At 41.0% G+C, this 22,964-nt stretch overlaps 1 protein-coding gene across 1 annotated transcript in view; it reads left to right on the top strand.

Moving 5' to 3' along the window:
• Nucleotides 1-21,874, top strand: part of LOC133225834 (pecanex-like protein 2) — a gene marked incomplete at its 5' end in the record, with an annotated part of 98,985 nt that extends 77,111 nt beyond the window's left edge. Inside the window, 8 exons of the mRNA XM_061378693.1 lie at nucleotides 285-518; nucleotides 2,616-2,719; nucleotides 9,808-9,952; nucleotides 11,128-11,358; nucleotides 11,798-12,072; nucleotides 13,077-13,261; nucleotides 17,745-18,193; nucleotides 20,225-21,874. Coding sequence (XP_061234677.1) covers nucleotides 285-518; nucleotides 2,616-2,719; nucleotides 9,808-9,952; nucleotides 11,128-11,358; nucleotides 11,798-12,072; nucleotides 13,077-13,261; nucleotides 17,745-18,193; nucleotides 20,225-20,398 — 1,797 coding nt within the window. The remainder of the gene's footprint in view (nucleotides 1-284; nucleotides 519-2,615; nucleotides 2,720-9,807; nucleotides 9,953-11,127; nucleotides 11,359-11,797; nucleotides 12,073-13,076; nucleotides 13,262-17,744; nucleotides 18,194-20,224) is intronic.
• Nucleotides 21,875-22,964: the final 1,090 nt, after the last annotated feature.

The raw sequence follows: 22,964 nt of genomic DNA, 5'->3' as shown, positions 1-22,964 counted from the left end.
TGTTACTAAATACAAAAAGAAAACGGCAGTTAAAACAGGTTTTCAGACTTGTGTTGTCAGATCCCACCCTCATGGTTAAATCATGGTTCATGGAACTGTTTCTTTTAAAGAATTAGGAAAGCTTCATCCCCAGAAAACAGAAAGTTATGGAGGAAATTGAGAGTTTAGAAAAATATGTACTATTATAGGTAGTTAATGTGCTCCTCTTTGATTTGCGATGTTCTGTGCAAAATGGTCTGTTCTAATCAGAAGTAGTGTCTAATGTTTGTGCATTTTGTCGACAGAGCATAATATACTTTACAGCAAGTTCTCCCAAAATCCTTGACTGGATAAAAGACGAATCCATCCAAAAGATATTGCAGCCTTATGCAAAGTGGCATTATATTGAACGTGACCTTGCGATGTTTAACATTAACATAGATGAAGATTATGTTCCTTGTCTCCAAGGAATAACAAGAGCTAGTTTCTGCAGTGTTTATCTGGACTGGATTCAGTTCTGTGCAAGAAAAAGGGTGGAGGTAAGCTTGCATTTATGTATCTTTTGGTAGTCACATTTTTAATTCCTGGGATAAGCATTAAATGATGCATAGTTACTCTTCTGCTTGCTCAGGATTAATACAATAAAATTTATTTCATTTAAGCTGTCAAATTTTACATAAAGGGAAAATGCATATTTATTTAGTGGAATGGAAATACGTATTATGGAGACTACACTCATGCAAAATTTAAGAAGCATTAGTGTTTGAATACAGAACCAGCTCCTTAGTGTGCACACTTCTAACACTGTCCATTTCATCAGCTCTAGAATGCGCAGATATAACAAGTGCTTGCAGAAGTGCAAGCGGGGAATGTCATTCGGGGAAAGCTCCATTCAGGGAATGTCATTAGTCAGTCAGTGTTACCAGTGTTGGGTCCCTTTGTACCCTTTCCAAAAATTTGCCTGCATCTGGGTATATCTGGTCTTCAGATGGCAGGGAAGTGCATGAGAGCTCATAATTCAAGTATGAACAATGCTACAAAAATGCATGAAATGATCTCACAGCTCTAGAAGGTCAAGGGCAGGTTTTCAGCTACACGTTCAAATGCTTTGAGCCACTAAGATTACGGATGGTCAGCAATCATTTGTTGGAAATGCATTCCTGTATTTCCATGGAATACTCAAAATAGCCCAGAAGGAGAATGCAGTTTCAAACAAGCATGTTCCCTTGATTTAACTTTCTGATTATTGCTGATGACTGCAACAAATGAGAAGCGTATCTTTCCTGGCCACTACGCACTCTTATTTGTACATTTTTCATTCAGGATCACTGAGTGCACATCCCATTTGCTACCACTGACCTTAGCTGGAATAACATTGCTGAACCTTAATGTTTCTTCTCCACTTTGGTTCCTTCTCATGTCTTTAACCCTAAATACTATTCCACCAGTTCCTCTGCATATCACTGCATTGATACTGGTTTTATTGAATCGTCCTCTGAGCCTTCCCCACCATCTTCTCCTACTGGGAATGTTTAATCTCTTTTCCATCTCCATGTCTCAGCTCCCAAGTTCTGACACTCAAAGAACTGCACAGTGCAGGGAAAGCCACTATTAAATGATGCTTTTTCACTCATTATGTGGCTGAGACTTTAAAATTGAATAATATAATTAGGGTTACCAAATAGATTTAAAGTTTATCAGTTAAAAGAGGAAAGGAATGCCTGAATTAGTGCACACACACACATATTTATGTGTTTGTGTTTTTTGCATCCTTTTCTTTTACCTCTGTTTTTGTAATTCACTGACTATATAAGAATATAGTCCATGTTGAAGATAAGCTGTAAAAAAACCTTTACTGTACACATAGAAAAATGACACATGAAAATCAATGTATTTTAAACAGGAGCTTCATTCTCCATTACAATTGGTTTCAGTTTTAGAGTCAAAGCTACAAGAGGTCACTTATTGCAGGGGCTGAAATAATAGTCTGTATCCTCCTGAAGATTCATATTCATGAAGGGTTATTTCAGCTTTTTCCTCCTGCTTGATAGTTCTCTTTGCAAAAATTTCAGTAAAGAAATTCTTCTGAGCTAGGAAATGAAAATGAAATGTTTCAACTGCTTGTTAAAATGTGAGGTCGGTGTCATCAATGGTATACATTTTAGACATAGTTATTCACTAAAGATGTGTCCTTTCCATATAGATTGTTATTCTGGAATGTAAGGTGTGTTTTCATAGGCACTGTGTCCCATGAAAAGGGGTTTGGCTGCCTCAGGTTGCAGCATCTGTCAGCAATAAGGAATCTGCTCTGATTTAGAATGTCAGATCTGGGAAAAACAAACCTGCAAAAAAAACCCCACTGCCACCAGAGCTCCCCTCCCTTGGGATCTCGCCACCTGAGATTCAAATGTTCTGTTTCTAGCCAGGGGGCAAAATAAGCTTGAATTTTGCAGAAAGTCTTTGATGGCAGGGATCTTCCTTCTTGCTCTGTTTAATTGCAAAGAATTGCAAAGAATGTTTCTGTGTGTAAGTCCAGCTACATGCAAATGTTGTGACTGTTACCATTTATACTACTGCAGCGCTTATAAAGATGGTATTTGCATTTAGAATAACATGATGTTATTAAAACTTTGTAGCACCTGGACAGCGATGAAGATTCTCCTCTAGTGACACTTTCCTTTGCCTTGTGTATACTGGGTCGAAGAGCTTTGGGAACTGCAGCTCACAATATGGCCATCAGGTAATTTTTAGGAATCCTTATCATAAAGACCTGTTTGTCTTTTTTCACTTAATGTGGTATCTCAGCAGGAGATTAGATAGTGAAGTCTCTTTCCCATATAGAAGAGAAGCCTTTTTCCTGTTTCTTCTATAAAATAATTTGGTTTTTGCCATTCCTGGACATCTTTTACTTTGGTAGCTGACTAAATAATTAATACGGGTCTTCATTTCATAGGAGAAAGCATAATTTTGCATTGAAAGAACAGATAGCAACGGTTATTGCTTGTGTTCACTCATGTCTTGCCTGGCTAAGCATTCCAGATGCTGGTTCCCTCCAGAAGAGGAAGAAACTGCTAAGTCATCTGACTGAAATCTAGTTACCTAAATAATAATATACCCATAAGGGTCCTGTATTTCTCAGGGCTGTATTCACATTCACTTTGCCACTTCATTCTGCTGACTGAGGAAGGGAGGACCTTGCATCTTTTGAGACCACAGCTTTGTCTGTTCTCAATCTACCTCACTCATTCATTCATTGATTCATTCATTCGTCCAAAACACTTCCTGGAAAGTTTAGTTTCATTAAAACACACTTGATTAAGATTGCTTCTGAACATGTTCTTCATCTTACATCTCCGTTAAGGATTCTTCCATTTTCACTAGCAGTTCTGAGTCGTTTGGATACCATTATACAAGTTACAAGGTACCTTTTACACCATTCTATAGATAAGGCATTTTATTAATGAAATAATCTTTATGTTAACAAAATCAAACTTCTTACCTAATTTTAGATTTTTACTAGATGTATTTGACCTCCCTGTGTTCACAGGAGTTTAGTGACAGTAGAGAGTTTGAGTAAATACATTTTCTAGGTGACCTTGCTGCATTGGCACAAAACTGTGAGGAAAGGCAGCTAGCCCTCTATCAACGTGCTCCTTAGAGAGGATTTGTTTTACTAACAAGCAAGCAAAGACAGCATGTGTGATTTTGAATGCATTCTGTGTTCCAAGATAAAACAGTCCTTTTAATTATTCATTTCAGCTTTGTTACCTGTTTCGATGTTTGTAATATTTGGTTTTATGTCTTCCTTTTTCAGTCAGTCATGCAAGATGTTTGTGGCCCACAGCTTATTTCTTGGTGTGCTAGTTCTTTCTGCTTTCTGAAGTGGCTTTGTCATCTCTTTTCTACTAGTTTGCACATTCCCTTTCTGTAGTAGTTTTCTTCTAGGTTGAACTTCCTCTCCCTTCATTTCTATGCGCTCAAATTAGTGTGATATTTAGTAAGCCCTTGATATTCCTAAAATTGCCCTATTTTTTTAGATGATCCAAATTGATGTGCATTTATGATTTATTTTTCTTTTGAGAAAAGATTAAAGTGATTTTTGGTCTGGAGCTGCAATAGATGTGTCACAGTTGTATTAGAAACGCTTCTAAAAATATCACACAGGCTTCCTAAAATTGTCATTATGTTACATGTACTTTCCACCGGATCTTAAAGTCTTCATTACAGTGTTTTGGCACTAATACAGATACAATAGCAATGTCACCTACTTCTATTGGCTTACATGGTTAGTAGCTAATGCAGAGAGATAATATTATCAGAGGCTTTCTAAAGCTTAACATGGAAAGAATGAATGTTGGGGATAATTATTTGCAAAATTTTCTGTAAAGATTTAATACTAATTGTAGGAGTTGGCTGTAGCATGGCTTTTTAATATCTGCAAAATTATCGATGAACTACATCAGTTCCTCTCTTTTGATGAGTGGAAACTCCACACTTAAAAATACTTTCCTTGGTGAGAAAAGATCTGTAGAAAGGCAAAAAAAAATGGTAGTCATATGCACTGCACAGCTCTATCCCTGTTTTTCCGAATCTATTCTATGTAATCCTGTAGCTTTAATTAAAGTCCTGGCTCTCTTTTTGTTAAGCGAGTGCTCCAGGGCAATATTGAATCATTGTATTTTTTAAATGTATTTTATGACATAAAAGGGATTAAGTGGAAGCTTCTGTCAGTATCTTTTTCAGTGCTACTTCACAAAAGCTTTCCCTAGAAAAGTTTCACTGTGGAAAAACTGTGTCACTTACTCACCTGGTTAAATTACCTCTAATACACCTCAACTGTCAGAAAGATTTAGAGGACAGAAAGGAATCCAAGTAGCACAGTTCAAGTTATAAATTGCTGCAGCTACAAAACATGACTTCAGCTCGGTGAGATAACTAAGGAGCAAGGTGGGTATGCTACCCCCTGATATAAAGACCTTGATCAACAGAAATCCCCCAAATACACTCACTTCAGCACAGGGGGCAGCTCTTACTGTACTTACTGTGTTTACTGCTTCATAGAAATCTGCACAACTTATTTAAACACAAAGCAGCAGTAAGTCAGCGAGGCTCCAGTTGGTGTACAAATATACAGTGTGCCGGGGGAAGAGGACTTTTCCAGCATCTACAATGTGCAATGCTGCTGAGGCCGGAAAGAGGTGTTCCTGAGGATCAGCTTTAGGCACTGAAGGCAGGTCTCTCTCCCCTCTCTCTGATGGAGATACAGCAGCTCTTAGAGGGTGATATAGGCTGGTCCTCACCCCCCAGCTCTTGGTCTGTTGCAGATCTGCATTCAGTCAGATGGGAGCAGTATCTCTCATTCAGTCAGATGGGGAGGAGTATGCTTCACAGTCATTTTCCTTGGAAAGGTGCCATGATATTTTGGGGACCTTTTGGGGCCTACTTGTGCTGAAGAGTGCTTTAGTTTTCTTCAGAGATGGTGTCAGAGCAGGCAGTTCCACAGCCAGCTGTGTGCATGAGGGGGATGTACTGCGTGTGCAGCTGTTGGGAGTTGGCCGCTTTGTAAGAGATCAGGGCTCCTGACACACGCTCTGTCACACTCGAATGCTGGACTACAAAAAATGGCATTACTTGGATTACTCTGGTAGGCACTGAGAAGTGACCTTGAACTTCAGGAATATGAATTCTGGCTGTGAAGCATCTTTTGTACAACACTGCTAGAGGTTTTGTGATGAGTTTGAGATGTAACAGCCAGATAGGCATTGTATTCTTACACTTATTTCTATGAAGTGTTTTAGATATGTCCAACATAAGCAAACCAGCCAGGAAGCTGTGCTCTGCAGTCCATGTTTTGTTCTTGGTGGTAACTATGCAAGTTGTAGGGAACTTTCTCTGGACTAAGTCTAGCCCTTGCTGTATCTGAAGGAGTAACACTCATCTAACTGCTGCACAGAAATAGTAATGCAAAGGTAATGTTATGCTACAGAATTGAGATTCAGGTTTACATTGTGTATGTAAACTACCAATTTGCACTCATTTACACATGATTTTGTCTAATCTATTAATCAGTAAATGTCACTGTGTAAACCAAGATTTTAAATGCACTTATATAATGTATGTAAATAATTATTCAGTGTCCCCGTTCATGTAAATGTCAGTAGAAACCCAACATTAACACTAAATTACACAATAAATGCATTCATTAAGGCAGAACCTTGCTATGCAAATCACTTGCTCTTTTAAAGTACCATTAGGAGGCATCCTGCACAAAATGCAGTTTGAAGTGTGAGATGACATTACCATTCATTTATTCAAATATGAGTGATAAGTTTAGGTGTACATTTGTAAAAAAAATACTTAAAACTCCTATTCAGCCACTAGACCTGCTGGTAAATAACTGTTTACATGTATACATGTAAATAAATGTACACAGTTCAAGTTTGGAGAAATATAAAAGTCTCTCAAGCATCTCTCATCAGATACTTCCAACACTACAAAGCCTGGATGCTTGTGTCCCCTGAGCTCCCTTTGGGTGTTATCACTCAGAGTGGACAGAGGGTTACTCCAAGGAATGCCTCTGCCTGGAGGAGCCACTGTTCATGCTGAAGCCCAGGGAAGCAGCTGGCCCTGCTTGTTCTTTCCCTTCTGGGCATCACATTGCACTGCCCAGCATCTGGGGGGAAAGAGGTGGAGGGCTACCACTGAAAATACTTCATTCAGATAAGCTGTGACATTCAGGTCATTACCAGCTCACAGGCATGCGTGTTTCTTCATTCCTTAAATAAATCTACAGTTAACACTGAGAAAGGTCTATGAACTGCAGACAGAAGATGGGTTTTGATGTGCAAAACACACACAGGTATATTAACCAGCTCATTAGTTTTCATCCATGCTGTTTCAGGCTTGCAGCAAATGCTTTTAGTTTCAGCTGTTGGACAAATGTAAGGGGTGCAGTAAGAGCGAATATTTGTTTTGGCTCTGTTGCCTTCCCTCTGGTATTTGTGGTGCTATTTAATCCCCTTCTTTCTGTACATTTGAGGGGCCGACGGTTCCCACACACCTACTAGTCTTGTTCTAAAATAGCTCACAGTTGTGGCAGCAGCTTTTTGGGTGTTTAGCTGAGAGGGTTAGAAATGTTGCCAGAAATAGTAGCTTTGTCTCTTCCTGATTAACGTCATTCCTCTGGCATGCAAATTTACCTTAACTAGTTTCTAAAGTATTTTCTGTAAATACAGCAGATTACTAATTGAAGTATGGTAAAACTGGGCCAAGAATGCAGCAACAACCTTGAGTAAGGACTGAGATCAAAGCTGTTGGCTTTACAGCTTCCTTATAATCTCATTAGAGTCTTCAGGAGACAGCATAACAATGGGAAGAATAGCAATAGCTGTATTTATGTGGATTAAGGGCTTCGTGTTACAGAAGTAATGGCTTGAGATAGTGTCACATTATAGGCAGAATGTACCCAAAAGCCTCATTACAATTGGCGGGAGAATAAAAGATGTCCATAGTTTTGTGAATACAGCAATCTCCTCCAGACCTCTCTGCTGGAAAATACGACATAGAAAATAATTGACTCTCAGCCTCTCACAACTACTGTCACCACTGCTTTGCTCCTTGTAGCAGTCATATTTGTTCTTAAAAATGCTCGTTAGAGAATTCATTATGCAGAGGGATGAGAAATGGATAAAGTCTTCCCTAACTAAGCACAGTGAGAACTGTGTGTGCTTCTCTGTCTGCCGATGCTCAACTGCACTTTGCATAGCTGTCCTAGTCCTAGCCTTGCTTTCAGTAGGTACTGCTGTTCACAGCAGCCTGTTTAGCATGTGCTGACGCCTGCAAGACACTTACATGGTGAATGCAAACTCTTTGTCTGCTCTGGTGTTCAGATTTGCCTCTGAGAGCTTCTAATGATGTAAAAACCAGTTCTCTTTCCTGCCTACTCCTCCCTTCATCCCAGCCAACTTTTCAGAGCAAATACGGGGGGGTGCTATATGGGGAAAAACTATACTAGACTATACTATCATCATTAGGTGCAGAGTTCAGGGTAGGCTATTTTTCAATGTCACCCTGGGAAGAATAGTTAGATACAGCAGTGTTTTTACCAGGCGAGGATTCAACTATGTATGCTGGATGTTGTCTAGTGGGTGGGCAAGTGAAAGGACCCTTCCTGATTTCTAGACTTTTCAAAGGAGATGATAGTCACATATTTCACCACATATTTCACACTGGCTGCACCCACTATTTTCCCTCCTCCCAATTGCCCTCTAGGACTTTCCTATCTATTAAGCAGGATTTGGGGATATTACCATATTCTAAATTGTGGAGATGATTAACTGAAAGTCAATGGGGATCAGGACCTGCTCCTTGAAAACACATAACTCCCATTGAAATCAGTGCTTGAATGTTTTGAAGATGCATGTGTGAGTGCCTGTCTCACACAGGCGTGTTTTAATACATAACATAGTACTAATAAATGCAAATCAGTTAAGAATTCACAGGAGCTTCCCAATGCTTCTCATGTTCCCAGCAGCGACAGCAGCCCTGCCTTCCTCACTGGCCTTGCTCCCACTGATTAGTTGGTTTTTATAATACGGTGCTTTCACAGAGAGAGCTGGTATCCAGCTGCTCTTCTGGTAACAGCATATATATCTTTCCATTTTAATTTCTAAAACATGCTACGAACCAAGGGCAAAATTAGAATGTTTTTGCTGCAGATAGGCCAAGCAGTTCTCCCTCTCAGAGAAAACATCTAAATGGCTTTTTTCTTATCCTAAAATAATTAAGAGAGCTCAATTACATGGAAAGATTATGCATTCTCTAGAGAGAGCCAGGGCAGTAATGAAAACTGCCAACATCTTAATGCAGCTTCTCCTCAGAGCCTTTACAATCTGAAAAATCAACTGTTGTAAGAGTGAGCGAAATCTTGGGAGGTAGGTGAAACCATGTCCTGTGGGTTTGCAGGAGAGGCCTGTTTTTAACAGATGATTCTGCTTGCTTCAGTTTGGAGCTCACTTCTTCAGGGCAGTGTTAGGGCAGCAGTCCTGATACAGGCATTATACAAGCGGCTGTGGTGGTGTGAGAAGCTTGTGGTTCAGGGTGCAGACTGGAGCTGAAGGCCAGTTTTTTTTTCCTTTAGCAAAGCCCTTTTGAGGCCCTTTTCTAACAGCCACTTGGCTCTGTACCTTTTACCTCTTGCTTAAATCTCTGGTCCAGGCAAACCAGTATCCAAGGTCAGGCAGAACTGGTTACATCTAGCTTCTTATATTAGAAAAAAAGAAACCCAGGGCACATTTGCTTTAGGGCTCGTTGTTTCAATATGGAATGCCTGTCATTTGACTCATGCTCTCACCTGGTTTGCTGCACAGTCCCTGAAGCTAAGTATTCTTCTCAGTACCTCTGGGTTAATGTTCACGTCTGGGTTTGAGTTTCACGACAGAAGTCTCAGATTTGCTGATCAATCAATACACCTTCACATGAGCGGGCAGCTCCTGCCGCCAGCACAGCGCTTGTGGAGCAGCTGGCACTCTTTGACTTGGTCTCTCTGGCACTGCTGTGAAGTAGCAGCACCTTGCGGCACCCTGTGACCCAGCCACCCATCCTTAGGACATCCTTCCTTCCAGGTGCCACACTCATTCCATGGCCAATTGCTTACAGTGCAAGCAGAATGAAAACCACCTACCCTGAGGAATGCTTTTGCATTAGAAGTGTGTGCGCTGCAACCCCGGCTTTATACCCACTGCTCAACACGTGGCCAGTGGCTGGCAGGGGTCCAGCCTGGTGAGCTGGGAATGACTTTTGTGAGTGACTTCTACCTCTCTCTTACAGCTTGGACTCTTTTCTTTATGGGCTCCATGCACTGTTCAAAGGAGACTTTCGGATAGCGGCAAAAGATGAGTGGGTCTTTGCAGACATGGATCTATTGCATAAGGTTGTTGCCCCGGCAATCCGAATGTCTCTGAAGCTACACCAGGTAGTGTCTTCTTTTATTATTTATTTTTCGTTTTAATTTTTAATGCAATACCTGTTTTCTGAGGGAAACACAGGAATCCTTAGAAACTGTCCAAAGGGGAGAGGGAAATGGAGAGGTTTTGCCTTATTCTGAGAAACTTCCTTAACCAAAATGGAAAAGCTTGGCTTTTATTTATTTTGCATTCCCTTATCTTCTTTTCTGTACCCCTGCTACGCATTTGAAACCATTCATATTATAGAGCTTGACCCTGCGCTTTTCACCAAAACAAAACTGACAGTCATCTCTTATCTTACTTGTGTGGACACTATAGTTTTAGATTGAAAAAACCTACATTAGACTAACTCCACTGCTAACTTATCAGTCTTTTCATGAACGGCAATACACATGTAATTCTTCCGTATGTTAAAAGACATAGCTGAGAGGAGAGTGGTTTGAAGGGTCAGTGTCACGGCTGTTTGTTTGATTATGTGAGGTTGTTTCTGACCCCATTCTGTTTTCAGTTGTAAAAATCTGGCACATTTCTATTGAAGTTGCTCCAGTTTCAACCCCGGTATAGCTTGGAGTTGACAATGTTCTTGCTCTGACACGATGATTTAGTATCATATTCTTTTACCATGCATGGTATTTATAATTGCTCTGAATGTAACTGAAGTGGAACTGCTGGGAATTAATATGCGAGAGTTTGACACAATAATTTTATGAATGTTATCGCTGGCTGTGTTGCTGCGTGACAGCTATAGCAGTAACACAATATTGTGATATGTGCCGATGGATTCCCAGTCTGTGCTTTTGTTAGTGGTTTTTTTGTGAATAAAAATAAGGATTTCCAGAAGAACTGTGCAATGGCCCAGGTGATTCTGATCCCCCTCCATCTTACCCCAAAGCTCTGCCTCCCAGGGTTTTCCCACTCTATAAAAAGAAAGTGGCTAAGTTGGCATCCTCTGAGTGTCTTTGTCTAGTGGAGACATGAGATCAGAACAAGTTACAGTAAAACAAAAATTGTGCCTTTCTATATTACCGTTAAATTAATTGTTCTACACCCCCAAAGACATGCTATATCAAATGGCAAGTCTCTTGTGGGGTCAGGTGGCAACTGTTTGGAAAGCTAGATTTTGTTTATTGTGTTTTCACAAATATACCTGACTTTTTTAATACTTTTTTTGCTGTGCTACCAGGACCAGTTCACCTGCCCAGATGAGTATGAGGACCCAGCAGTTTTGTATGAAGCAATACAATCTTTTGAAGAAAAGGTTGTGATTTGTCATGAAGGGGACCCAGCCTGGCGCAGTGCTGTGCTTTCCAACAGAGAGGAGCTGCTAACCCTGAGACATGTGGTAGATGAAGGAGCAGATGAGTATAAAGTTATCATGCTCCACAAAAGCTACTTGAGCTTCAAGGTTATCAAGGTACGTGTACCATCTTGCTAATATTGCAGTAATTTAGGGCTGTGGTAACTAATAATAGTTCTGAGAAATCTGGCCAAAAGGAGAGGTTGATTGTAGTTACTGGAATAGGGATTGGACGCTAAAAAAGCTCTCTTCAGTTGACTTCCATTTTGCACCCATATGTTTGTGTATCTGAAATATCATTCCAGGCTTTACCAGGGAGTAGCTGCAAAAGTTCGCAGGACCTATTGGTGCAAAGACATGAGGGTTTCCACACACAGCTATCACCCTTCTACCTAAATTGTCATTCAGTGTCCCTGCCCATGGCAGGGGGTTTGGAACTAGATGATCTTAAGGTCCTTTCCAACCCTAACTATTCTATGATTCTACAATTCTATGATTCTGTGTCTTAAGCAGCAAACACTTCCACGTGATCCACATGTTTTTAACCCGTCTGTAGGTCAACAAGGAGTGCGTCAGAGGGCTTTGGGCTGGGCAGCAGCAGGAACTGATATTCTTACGCAATCGCAACCCGGAGAGAGGAAGCATTCAGAACAATAAACAGGTCTTGAGGAACTTAATTAACTCTTCATGTGATCAGCCACTGGGATATCCAATGTATGTTTCCCCTTTAACCACCTCGTACCTTGGGACACACAGCCAACTGAGGAACATTTGGGGGGGACCTGTCAGTTTGGACAACATTAAAAAGTGGTTCAAATCCAAATGGTTAAGGTAGGTGTTACATTTTGGCTATGCAGATAGAGACCCTGCAGTCTTAGTTCCACTGTATTTTCTATTAAAAGAGAGCAATTCCATAGTATGAGTAAAAAATTAATGGCAAATAACTCAGAATATAACAAAGTAGCCCTACAAATATAGCAGAAAGCAAATTTATTACATATGCATGGCTTTTAAGCAAAGATTTCTGCATGCTCAATAATATCCATTATCAAATCACTTAGCACTACAGACATTTCCCTTATTCCAGGGAATTTTACTGTTTATGCCTTGTAAATAAGGGCATCTTTTCTGTAACTCAGTGACATGTCAGAACATGAGTAAATGTGTTGGCGGGTTATGCTCCAAAGCTTTGGCAATATAGATTATCATCCCCAAATCTGTTCTTGATGAAAACACATCTAAAATTTACTTACTACCAATGAAAACTGCCTGACTTCCCATAGGTAAGCGTGATCAGTGTCTGACACATTCTATCTCTCTCTTATTCCTACATACCCTGTTCATACAGCAATAACTCATTCTTGTCTCATTCCCTCCACCTGCCCTATCGCCACAGTGGCTGAGGAGAGGCAGGGGACCATAGAGAGACTATAGGAGCCAACTTGCATGTTAAGACCTGTGCTTAAATGCCAAAATTAAACCTACTGGCTTAATATGTTAGTTTCCCACCACAAAGCTCATTCCCACTGAGCTCCCTCCAGTCCATTCCTCTTCTTTGCTACTTGGTTACCAATGCAAACCCTGATCTTTAGATCCCACTGTAACAGCAGATAGTCTCGCTGGGCTCCAAAGCCAGATAACATAGACAAGGAAAGATTTGGTGTGCATTGTGTAGAGTTTTGTTCTCAGGAAGGTAATCTTTGTCATCTCATAAAATGTCAAAAGACCTGCAGCAGTATGAGAGAGTTACAGTTATACATTGTAAGGGCACTTAATGGTGACAGAAATTTTTGTGCATAATAAATGGATGACCAAGCGTGTGTTCCTGCCAACAGAATGCGGAAGGATTGCCATGCAACTCACCATGAGAGAGGAAACGTTGAAGAGGTGGATGGTGTAGGGGGTTCTTCGTCTAGCAGCAATCGCACAGGCAATTCAAGCCAAAGCAGTAGCTCACAGCCTACCAGAGATGGAACACCTCAGCTGCAAGCTTCATCTCAAGAGGTCCACCAGCGTGCAGGTACCCGCACAATTTACTTGGCTTTCTCTGTAGTCCTCTCCTGAGGGGTCATGCCACATAGGCACGTGTTTTTGGAGCGTGCTTATATCCAGTGGAAAACTAATTTTAGAAAGAGGGTGCTTTGTCTTTTCTGGTGACCAAGCATGCGGAAGAGGTAGCTTCCTGATACTGTTCCAAGTATGTACTGGGAAGGGGGGGATAAGACAAATGTGATTCGCCAAAGGTGCTGCTGTCAAACTCCTTTACATGTAACTCTTGGACTAGGAGGTTCCACTAGCAATGCCAGAATGAGAAATACAGGTGTGAGAGAGTCTAGCTGTGCAGTGGAGAGAGCCCATACCACAGTGAACCTGGGCTTCCTGTTGGCTGGGATGTAGAAGTATGAAAACATCTTAATTATCTTGGAAGGACCATGACAATTTATTTGAGGAATTAGTTTGACTGTTCACCAGCACATGTGGAGAACAAACAAATAGGAAATAACTTCTTATGTTTCTACAGCAGTTACCAAAAGAAAATTAAATGTTGTCAGTTGTTCTGTCAACTAACATCTAAGCCCTTCTCACATTAAATTATGGAGCCAAAAATACTGCAGATGTATTCACAAGGTAGAACTACTGCCCTTCACACTGGAAATATACATTAAGTTTGGCAGTGGGTCACTGAGAGACCAATTGCTGTGGGATCAGGACTTTTAACACCAATTAACTCAACCTTTCAACAAGTTGTGGTTATTACTGTGAACATTAAAGGCCAGGACTAGAGGGCTATGACGTTTGTTTGTTTCCTGTTAGAGCATTCTGACCTCTCATTAAAGATAATAGACAGGACTGGAGAAAATCTTGCCCTGAATGTAAATCATGTTGCAAGAATAAAGTAACTGCTGCTTTTAATTGAGTTTAGCATTAGAGGAATTCTCATGTGCATACTCATAACTTGACATGGCAGTAATCAGAATGGCAGACTTAATTGTAAAATAATGATCATGAGCACGCCATACAATAATGAAAGTTAATTATGAGTTGTTTAAAAGAGTGTACTGGGCGCCCAAAAAACCACAATCAAGAGAGAAGGTCACAGCTAAGTACAGCAACCTGGCACTGAGGTAAAATGAAGAAATGCACAACAAATGCAGGGAAGTGGAAAATAGCAAATGCTAATCAGTTTTCAGTCCTTAGAGACTACTGATAAGAGAATTGAAACAAGGAGAAGTTTCTGGCTGGCACTATTAGGGCAAAAAGATGAAACTGGGTTTATGGGTTTTTATTTTTAGAGATTACTAGAAGAAAATCCTGAACAGTCATCTCAATCTACCACTATACAGAATGGCAGAGTTTCCAAGGCGTAGAAATGAGAAATGTCTGGTTTCTATTGGGAAAAATGCAGATGACCTGTTTCTATGATCTGAACATGAAGTAGTTCCTTCCATCCCAACAGCTACAAAGAACATGAAGGAGTTGCTATAAAAGCTATATGCTTAACTGAGCAAATCCAAATGACTCTCACTCAGTAAGGTTTTTAAGAGAGAGCTGGTTAAATAGCAAGCTCTTTTTGATCTTCAGTAGGTATCAGGACACTTCAGGCAGCTCCAGAGGATGGGGAAAGAACTTACGCTATGCCCATTGCTTAAAAACCAGAATGATAGGGTTACTTGGATAATGCATCAATCTGTCTGTGTCAATCTGACTTTGGTTCAGGATGCTGTTGGCCTGCTATGCACAGTCCTAGTGCCCTAATTTTAGAAGGACATTTTTAATTTGGAAGAGGTTCAAAGAAGAGCCAAAAAATGATCAAAGATCTGGGAAATACATCCTGTAGGGAAAGATTAAGAGCTTTCAAACAATTTATATTATAACAGATGCTTTGATCATAGTCTGTAAGTACTTACCTGCGCAACAAAAGATGCCCAAAGACTGCTGATTCAAGGAGACTTGGATGTAACAAAGCTAAACAAATTCAGATTTGAAATCAAGAACATATTTTTTAAAGTGACAGTAAATAAATAGTGAAACAAGTGACTAAGGGTTAAAGAGGGTTCTCCATGACTGGAGATAATGGATGCATTTCTGAAAAATCGCAGTAGCAATCAGTAATACCACACAGACGTTAATTCCAGGCAGTTCTATGGCCCATGCTATATAGCACAGCAAACTACATGATCACATCAATCCCTTCTAGACTCGTAATCTATGAATTGAGTGCATTTAGTGTTTTCATATTTCATATTTCATTTTGCAACCTGGTGCCACTGAGTCTGCAAATGCAATGAAAGCCCTATATAAAAGTGCAACCAAAATCAGGAGCATTGGTGGATACGTGTGGGGTTCTTCCCCAAAGTGTCCTTATTTCATGATGCAGTTTATAGAACAGCCTTTGTTTCCTAAGTGTTTTCAGGGACAAGAGTTATTTATGTGTAGACACGGGTGGTCTCCTGTCCAATGCTCTAACCACTGCATTTGGGATGAATATAGAATACTTTTGGACAGGGGTCAGCTTGGCAGTTTAAATCACAAACAGATGTTTGGCCACGTTAGCCCCTGCACAAACTAACACACTGCAGCCCCTCTGTTCTTAATTCCAGTCTGTTCTTTTTACTCAGAAAGGGTAACGTATTCAAATAACCATCAGATGTAGAAATCAAAGCACTTCAGCAAAACCCCAGGGTCTGAAGAAACTGAATCCCTGTGGAGGCCAGACATGCGCTCAGCTGCCTGCGCAGCAGCCAGGCCTGACCCCAGTGCAGTGTGTGCCCTCCTTGTTGATCACATCTAAGTGCCAAGGACATTGGGAACGTGGCACACAGGAGCCACATGCATCTATCCTGTTGCTCTCAAGCAGAGATGCTGGGGCTTTTATTATGGAGAATGTTGCTTTGCATGCTGTCTTAGGAAAATTTTATTGTTTAAAGTAAAAAAAGAACTAAAGATACAGTGTAAAAGGGGTGTGAAAGTGTCCAGTGCTTGCCAAACCAGCTAGGTTTTAGTCCTCCTAAAGTGCTCCAGTTAGGTTGTAGCCCAGTTCTGCCATCTGACTTTCTACCAAATAACCTAAATTCCCTTTGCATCAGCATCTGAAAAATGGGGCTAATGATACCAGCCTCTGGAATGTGGGTCTGTGGATGTAAAACAGCATGTTTCAACTATATAATGTGAATAGTCTGGATATGAAATTCTGCATTACTAGAATCCTCATGAATGCAGCAAACAGTCATGTTTCTAGAAGATAGGGTGAGATTTATATTCCTTTATGCCTGCAAACTTTCACTGTCTGGAGGAGTTTCAATGCTTCCCTCCATAGTTTGGGTATTGGGAAAAAAAATAAATTACCAACCTAGAAATACCTGCCAAAAACACTTGTTTCTGTGCTGATGGCTCTCAACAGAATTTCTGGCATCAACTCTCTACCCCACAGCTATAGCAAGGAAACCAAAATGCCAGCTTATGTTAATATTTGGAGTTTCCTGGAAAGCAGAAAAGCCAAGCAGGCACTTGCATGACTGGGTATGTGCTGTGTAAACCTGGGCTAGAGCCTGTCATCAGAAACAGGACACTCTTTCAGGGCTCGCTGTGTGTGCCAACCTGCTGAGTGCCGTCTGCAGAGCGCTTGGGTTTCTGGTGTGTTGACTGACCAATAAGTTGATTCATTTTCATTCTATGCCTATTTAACTATGCAAGCATAAGAAATACAGAAATTACTTGTTTGAATGATACAAGGTGTTGATATCAGTGTTAAAAATGGGGGTATATATGTTCAGGAAGATAGTTGTCCAGGCACGTGACAAGAGCTTATCTTATACTCTCTGTATCCAACTCTCTAGTTAAGACACTTCAAGAGCCTTATATGGGTCTCATTCAGACCTCCAACAGACTACCCTAACTCAAGGTGTTCACATCTCTTCAGTCTGTGATATATTATATATATATCACTCTTGGAACTCAGACATAGTTTAATGTTAGTCTTAACAACTATCTAAATGCTTCAGTCTTCCACTTGGTTTAATTCTCAATTTCTCTTTCCCCATATATGCAGGAATAATTCTTCTTAATGTGCCACTGTTTTAACTCACAGTTTTCTTATTTTACTGTTGCATTTAATTATACCAAGACATAAAAGTCACCGTCCCCTACTTCAGTGTGGTTGTCAAAGGGGAGTGGATTTATAACAACACAATGAGCAGGTTAAAATGTACATGGCAGAATAGGTGTGAGCCTGTGATTAGAGCATTCTCCTTGGGCTGTCTTTCTCATTTTCCTCTCTTTTGACTGAGTGCAAAACCACTGGAGCTGTTCTGCCCAAAAGCCTGTAGTGGAAAACACAGAAAGGTTCATGGGTTTAGCCATTTGTTATTTCTGGTATTCTTGGGATTCTTACACTGACAAAACTGGCAGTGATATGCTAATAGTAATATGCAGAAGTGGGACACTGTTAGCATGGAGTTCATCAGGACGCCACTTACTTAAATATATTAATCTTTCTTTTAAAGGCAGAAGAAAACCCAGGAGTCAGTCCATCCAGGCACACACTGCTTTAAACCAAAGGCCTCCTGCTTCCAGTCACTCTGGACCCATTGTAGAAAACCGCCAGCCTTTCATCCAGACATCTACATCTGCCCATGAAATTGCCCGAAGGCTTTCTAGTAGTCAGCTGTCACTCCACAACTCAGCAACATCCGTGTTTTCCCAGCCCCCAGCTGTTCCTGTTGCAGGCCAGCTGACTGTGCAGGACAGAGCTGCAGCAATGCTCAGGTCCAGTCTGGCCTCTTCCACCAGCTCAACTCTCAGCCTGCTGTTCGGCAAGAGAAGTTTTTCAAGTGCTTTGGTGATTTCTGGGCTCTCAGCTGCAGATGGGGGTAACACCAGTGACACCCAGTCGTCCAGCAGTATGAATATTGCCATGGGTCCATCTGCTAGAGCAGCAAGTCAAACAACTCGGGTAAGGCTGAAGGCAAAATAGCAGAATGAACTGTGAACTTCTATACTGCTGTCCTATCAGGTTCTTTAACAGTCCTCACCACTATTTGGTTTCTTCCTTCTCACTGGTCAGAAAACAACCTTGGTATTTGTTTTGGAGTTTGCTGCATCACAGTGAAAATGAGACTGTTTAATATTAGCATGTATATGAGAGTGATGTAAGTAATTGCATACTTAACAGCAGGGTAGCTGTTAAGTATTACCTGAAATTGCAAAATGGGGAAAAGTCCCTCTACTTTACACTAAAGACCAGGGACTTACGTCTCCATTTTCTGCAGTCCAGGTGATGAGTGCCATCATAAGCAGACTAAATAGCTCCTTCCCTGCTTATGCAGGACTTAATTATTTGTTCAAATAGGAACCATTCCCAGTCAACAGGGCACTTGTTCTGTCCCTCGCTCTCATCAGAAATTCAATCCAGGAAGTGAAAACCTTGTTGCTGAAAGGGTTAGTCAAAGAAATCTGTAGGAAGTATTTCCCAAAGGAAACCTGAATGCCCTGTGATTCAGCATTTGCTAACAGCAAAACAGTTCACACAAAGAACTTCCAGCCCTCTTCCCAGTAGGCTCCCATTTCTATTCCCATCTTCCCTGGAAAATTCAGTGCACACAGTAGTGTTATTGTTTTATTGTCTACTTAAGTACATTTATTTAACTGCGGTTGCTATGAATTGCTATCCTGAATTTTGAAACTTTCATCACAGCACTACAGAGCAGTAATGTGAGAAGACGGACTAGAGATAAAAGGGCAACTGCAACTACAAGCTGAGTGACAACATACTTAAGACAGACTTTTGCATTTGGCCTATTAAAATGGAGACCAAATTGACAACAGGGGGAGACAGGGATATAGAAAGTCCAAATCACTTTTCTGCTACTATCATTCTGAACTGTGTGTATCTTTCCTAATTTTCAAAGAATTCTCTAAACCTCAAGTGAAAAACGTTCCTTAGTCTGTGTGTATTTTGCTCACACCCCAAAATAGTAGGATTGGTATTATTTCCCTGGAGTTTTGCCACGAACTGCAGCAGAAGCTGACTGAGCATTACTCATCTGGGTTCAGTCCTGCTTTATTACTCTAATGAACATTAATAATATTTCTACATATAAAGCTGAATGTATCAAATGACAAGGCATAATTCCAATTCTCAAAGAGTTTATAGCTTAATTTGCAAGAACAGAGCCAGTCTGCAATACTGAGTACTCACAGTAGGATTCACCTTGTCTAACTTTAAGCCATCTAAAATTTGGGCCTGAAGTCACAGTAGATTGTAGCTGTGGCCTCTGTATTCAGTGGAAAGGACAACCTACTTCAGCCTTACAGGTCTCAGAAAGAAATTTTCCCCTGGGACACTCATATCTGTCTGCCAGCCATTGACCGCTCAGATGATACACTACATGATTCAATTTAGATGAGGTGAATCCTGGCCAAAGTAACTGCGCAGAATCCAGGTGTCTATTTGGCTGAAAGTGGAGGAAGTGTTTCATTTAAAGGTTAACACAGCACAGTTCTGGAAAGTTTTTATACTAATGGACTCCTTAAAGTGGGAGTGCATAACGTTTCCAGACTGATAATTGCATTCCTGTTTTGATGTAAAGGTTTCTTTGTAAGCTGGGTTTAAAATTTGGTGTATAAAGCAAGCCCCAGAGCAACCTGATTTAATTTCTTAGAAGTGAGCCCTACTTCTAGCAGTGGTTTGGACTGGATGACTGCCAAAAGTCCTTTCCACTCTAAATTATTTTACAGCTCTCTCTGCATGTATATCTGTGGTACTAAACCTCAAGCTCCTGGTCTGCTTTACTTTCCAAATACATGTGTTTCCAAGTACATGTGACACAAAATCCCTTGTGAATAACACAGGTTGAGAGTCCTATGCAGTTTCAGAGAATGACATTCCTAAATCAATATTCAGATTTCCACCTGTCACTTCAAAATTTAGCAGAAGTGTTATTCAGAAGTTTCCTAAACTACTTGACCTTTCCTTTCTTTCCAGCAACTCACCGAAACTTGTGAAGCAACCGATGCTACAGAACCCAGACCGAGGCGAGAGGCAGGTCCAGCCCATGCCATCTTCATGAGTCAGAACCTGGAGTGCAGGAGGGCCAGCCAAGAAGATATGGCCCTGGAAGACACTGCTTCCCAGCAAAGCCTTTCTGAGGAGCAATAAGGAGCATTTCTAGCGCAAGGGCCATGTGGTTCTTTGCATTAAAGACAGAGTCAGGTCAGGGAGCTGCACAGGGGTTTAGGTTCTTTCAGATGTAACAAGCAACCTCCAAATGTTTATTTTTCTAACTTCTACACAAGAACACTAAGGAGCAGATGTTCTTCAGCTAAAGGCCGTGGCGTGGGTAGGGTTTGTAAGATGTCCTAAAAAACACACAGTGCCACTTCATCTCAGGTTCTTGTAAATCCTAGAACAATGACTACAACTTGTTCAACGTTCCTTCCCCTGGAATGGCTGGAATCACAGATCAATACAGTGGAAAATATTAACACAACTCAGTGAAAAGCACACAAGACATCTCTTTCCTTCCATAACTGAACAGCTGATTGCATGCAAACTAATTGGCATTTGATATATAACATATAGGAAAAGGCAGCTTTGAACAGGGGCAGTGAATATGTAAGAGGATAGTACAACATATACTGTAACTTAGAGCTACATCTGATTTTTGTTGAGTTTCTTTCCAACGGCAAATCTCTTATTTTTCTTTAACATGTTGTGCAGGTGGTAATTCTGAATAGCAACATAGCATCACAGATTGATATGCTGCATATTCAGCCATACTGAAATATTGTGTGAACGAGCCATGTACACAGATTAACAGAAGTCAAACACGAGAAAAAGTATCCAGTGCATGGAAAGCCTTCAAAGCATACGGTGCACCTTATTTGCAAAGAAAGCATCTTTGCATAAACAGCTGCTCTTGTACATTATCTCGTGCTCCTGGTTGGTTTACAGCAGTGTCTCTCAAATTTCAGGCAACAGCCCCCTTGGAAGTAGCAAAAGGGCCCAGGGGAATCCTCCTCAAAGACAGGAAAGTGCAGTGCAGGCTGTAATTATTGTCTGGAAGTGTTTGGATTAGGAAGGGAGCAGCTAAATGCCTTTAATTGCTGGACGCAGCTCAGTGTCCATATAACACCTGTAGCCAGTAATTACAGACCATCCTGCTTTCCCACCCCCAGAGAAACTGAGCTGCAGCCAACTTAATAGTTGCATGAAGACAGATGATGTAAAAAGGGAGGCCACGCTTTTGTGAAGTTTGACGAACACTGATTTACAAGAATGAGTGACTACTTTGGAAGCCTAAAGGCTACAACAAATCCTGCCTCTATGACAGCGTCTAAACACACATGTGCCGTATTCTCATTATTGTTTTAATCAAAAACATTGCAGCTATCAGTGTCTTGCCATTCATCTTTACTGTAAGTATCATAGATTGTTTCTAATGCTCAACAGGGTGATGTGCAGCCAGGCTGGCCTGTCCCAGTTAACAAGAAAGATTTAACAAGAGCTGCTGTAGCTAAAGCCTCATTACTCTTAGGCGATACACAGTTGCATTCTGAGCTTCCTACTGAGCCACACTTCAGATTTAAGTAGTTGAACTAAGTAACACCTGCTGAAAATAAAATGATCCAAGTATGTTTTGTGTGGCAGCAGTCTTTGGGTGTTGTTTGGTTTTTTTTGTATTCTCAATTGCCTTCTGCCTTATGAAAATGAGATATCTATTGTTTTTCTTTCACTTCAGATCTTGATGAATTGATTGTTTGTAAAGCTCGGCACAACCTAGGCAAAATTTTGTTCACATTTACAAGGGCAAAAGCAAAGTATTCATGTACAGCCTCAAGACATGTGGTCTTCAGTGCAGTTCAGGCCCTACTAGTGTCTCCTGCAGCATCCAGCTGCAATGTGGAAGAGGAAATTGAATTTGCCTGCTCCCTTCTGACCATTTCTGGCAGAGTGTACCTCACCTCTTACCACCCTGCTCATGAAGTGCGTCACTGCAAATGAAGAATGGAGGTTATACAGGTAGGTAGAGGACTCTTACTAATAGCCACCAGCCCTGTTTCTGCCCTGGGGGCTTTTGCATGGCAGTCTACTATGACAAACCATCGCTGCTTTGTCTTCCTAAACCTTGCCTTGTGTGGAGGCAGGGCAAACAGATGGCTGTGGAAAGCACTGAAAACTTGCCCATACTCAGTTAGCCACTGAGGCCTCTAATTTTCACATCTTTATCTTAAGTTTGAATTAATTTCCATGAAAAGTAATTAATTCCAGTAGGTCTAATCAACCTAAATTAATCTGTGTATCTAGCTTAAGCACACTAAACCAGACTGGGAAACAGCTGCACAAATCCTTCCAGCGGCAAGTTGCTGTATCTGCTTAGCATGGACTGAGGCCCAGCAACATCACTTTCCCCCAGCACCACATCTTATGTGATTAACTAATGTTTATCTTCATGGCCTCTGGTACTGCACCATAGGATACTGCACCTGCCTCATAGTTCTGACTCGGTTCAAGCCACTGGAGCATAGCTCCTTTGGGACAGCTGTATGTCATGAAGCCCAATCTCCTGCTGCACAGGGTGGCTGCCAGAAAAGGCATCCCCTAACTCCTTTGTTGAGGCACAAGCATGGCAGAGCAGGTGTCAAGGTGAGATTCAAAAATTAGTTCCTTTTCTAGCCATGTGTATGCAGTTTTATTTTGGCCTTAGATTTGTTACTGTAACATA

The sequence above is a fragment of the Neopsephotus bourkii genome, unplaced genomic scaffold (assembly GCF_033783945.1).
Source record: "Neopsephotus bourkii isolate Nb327-2 ecotype Australia unplaced genomic scaffold, CSIRO-AGI_Nbou_v1 NB_1767, whole genome shotgun sequence".
In the NCBI taxonomy this organism is placed as follows: Eukaryota; Metazoa; Chordata; class Aves; order Psittaciformes; family Psittacidae; genus Neopsephotus; species Neopsephotus bourkii.
Note: the sequence above shows the minus strand (reverse complement) of the source record. Positions and strands in the feature narration are given on the sequence as shown.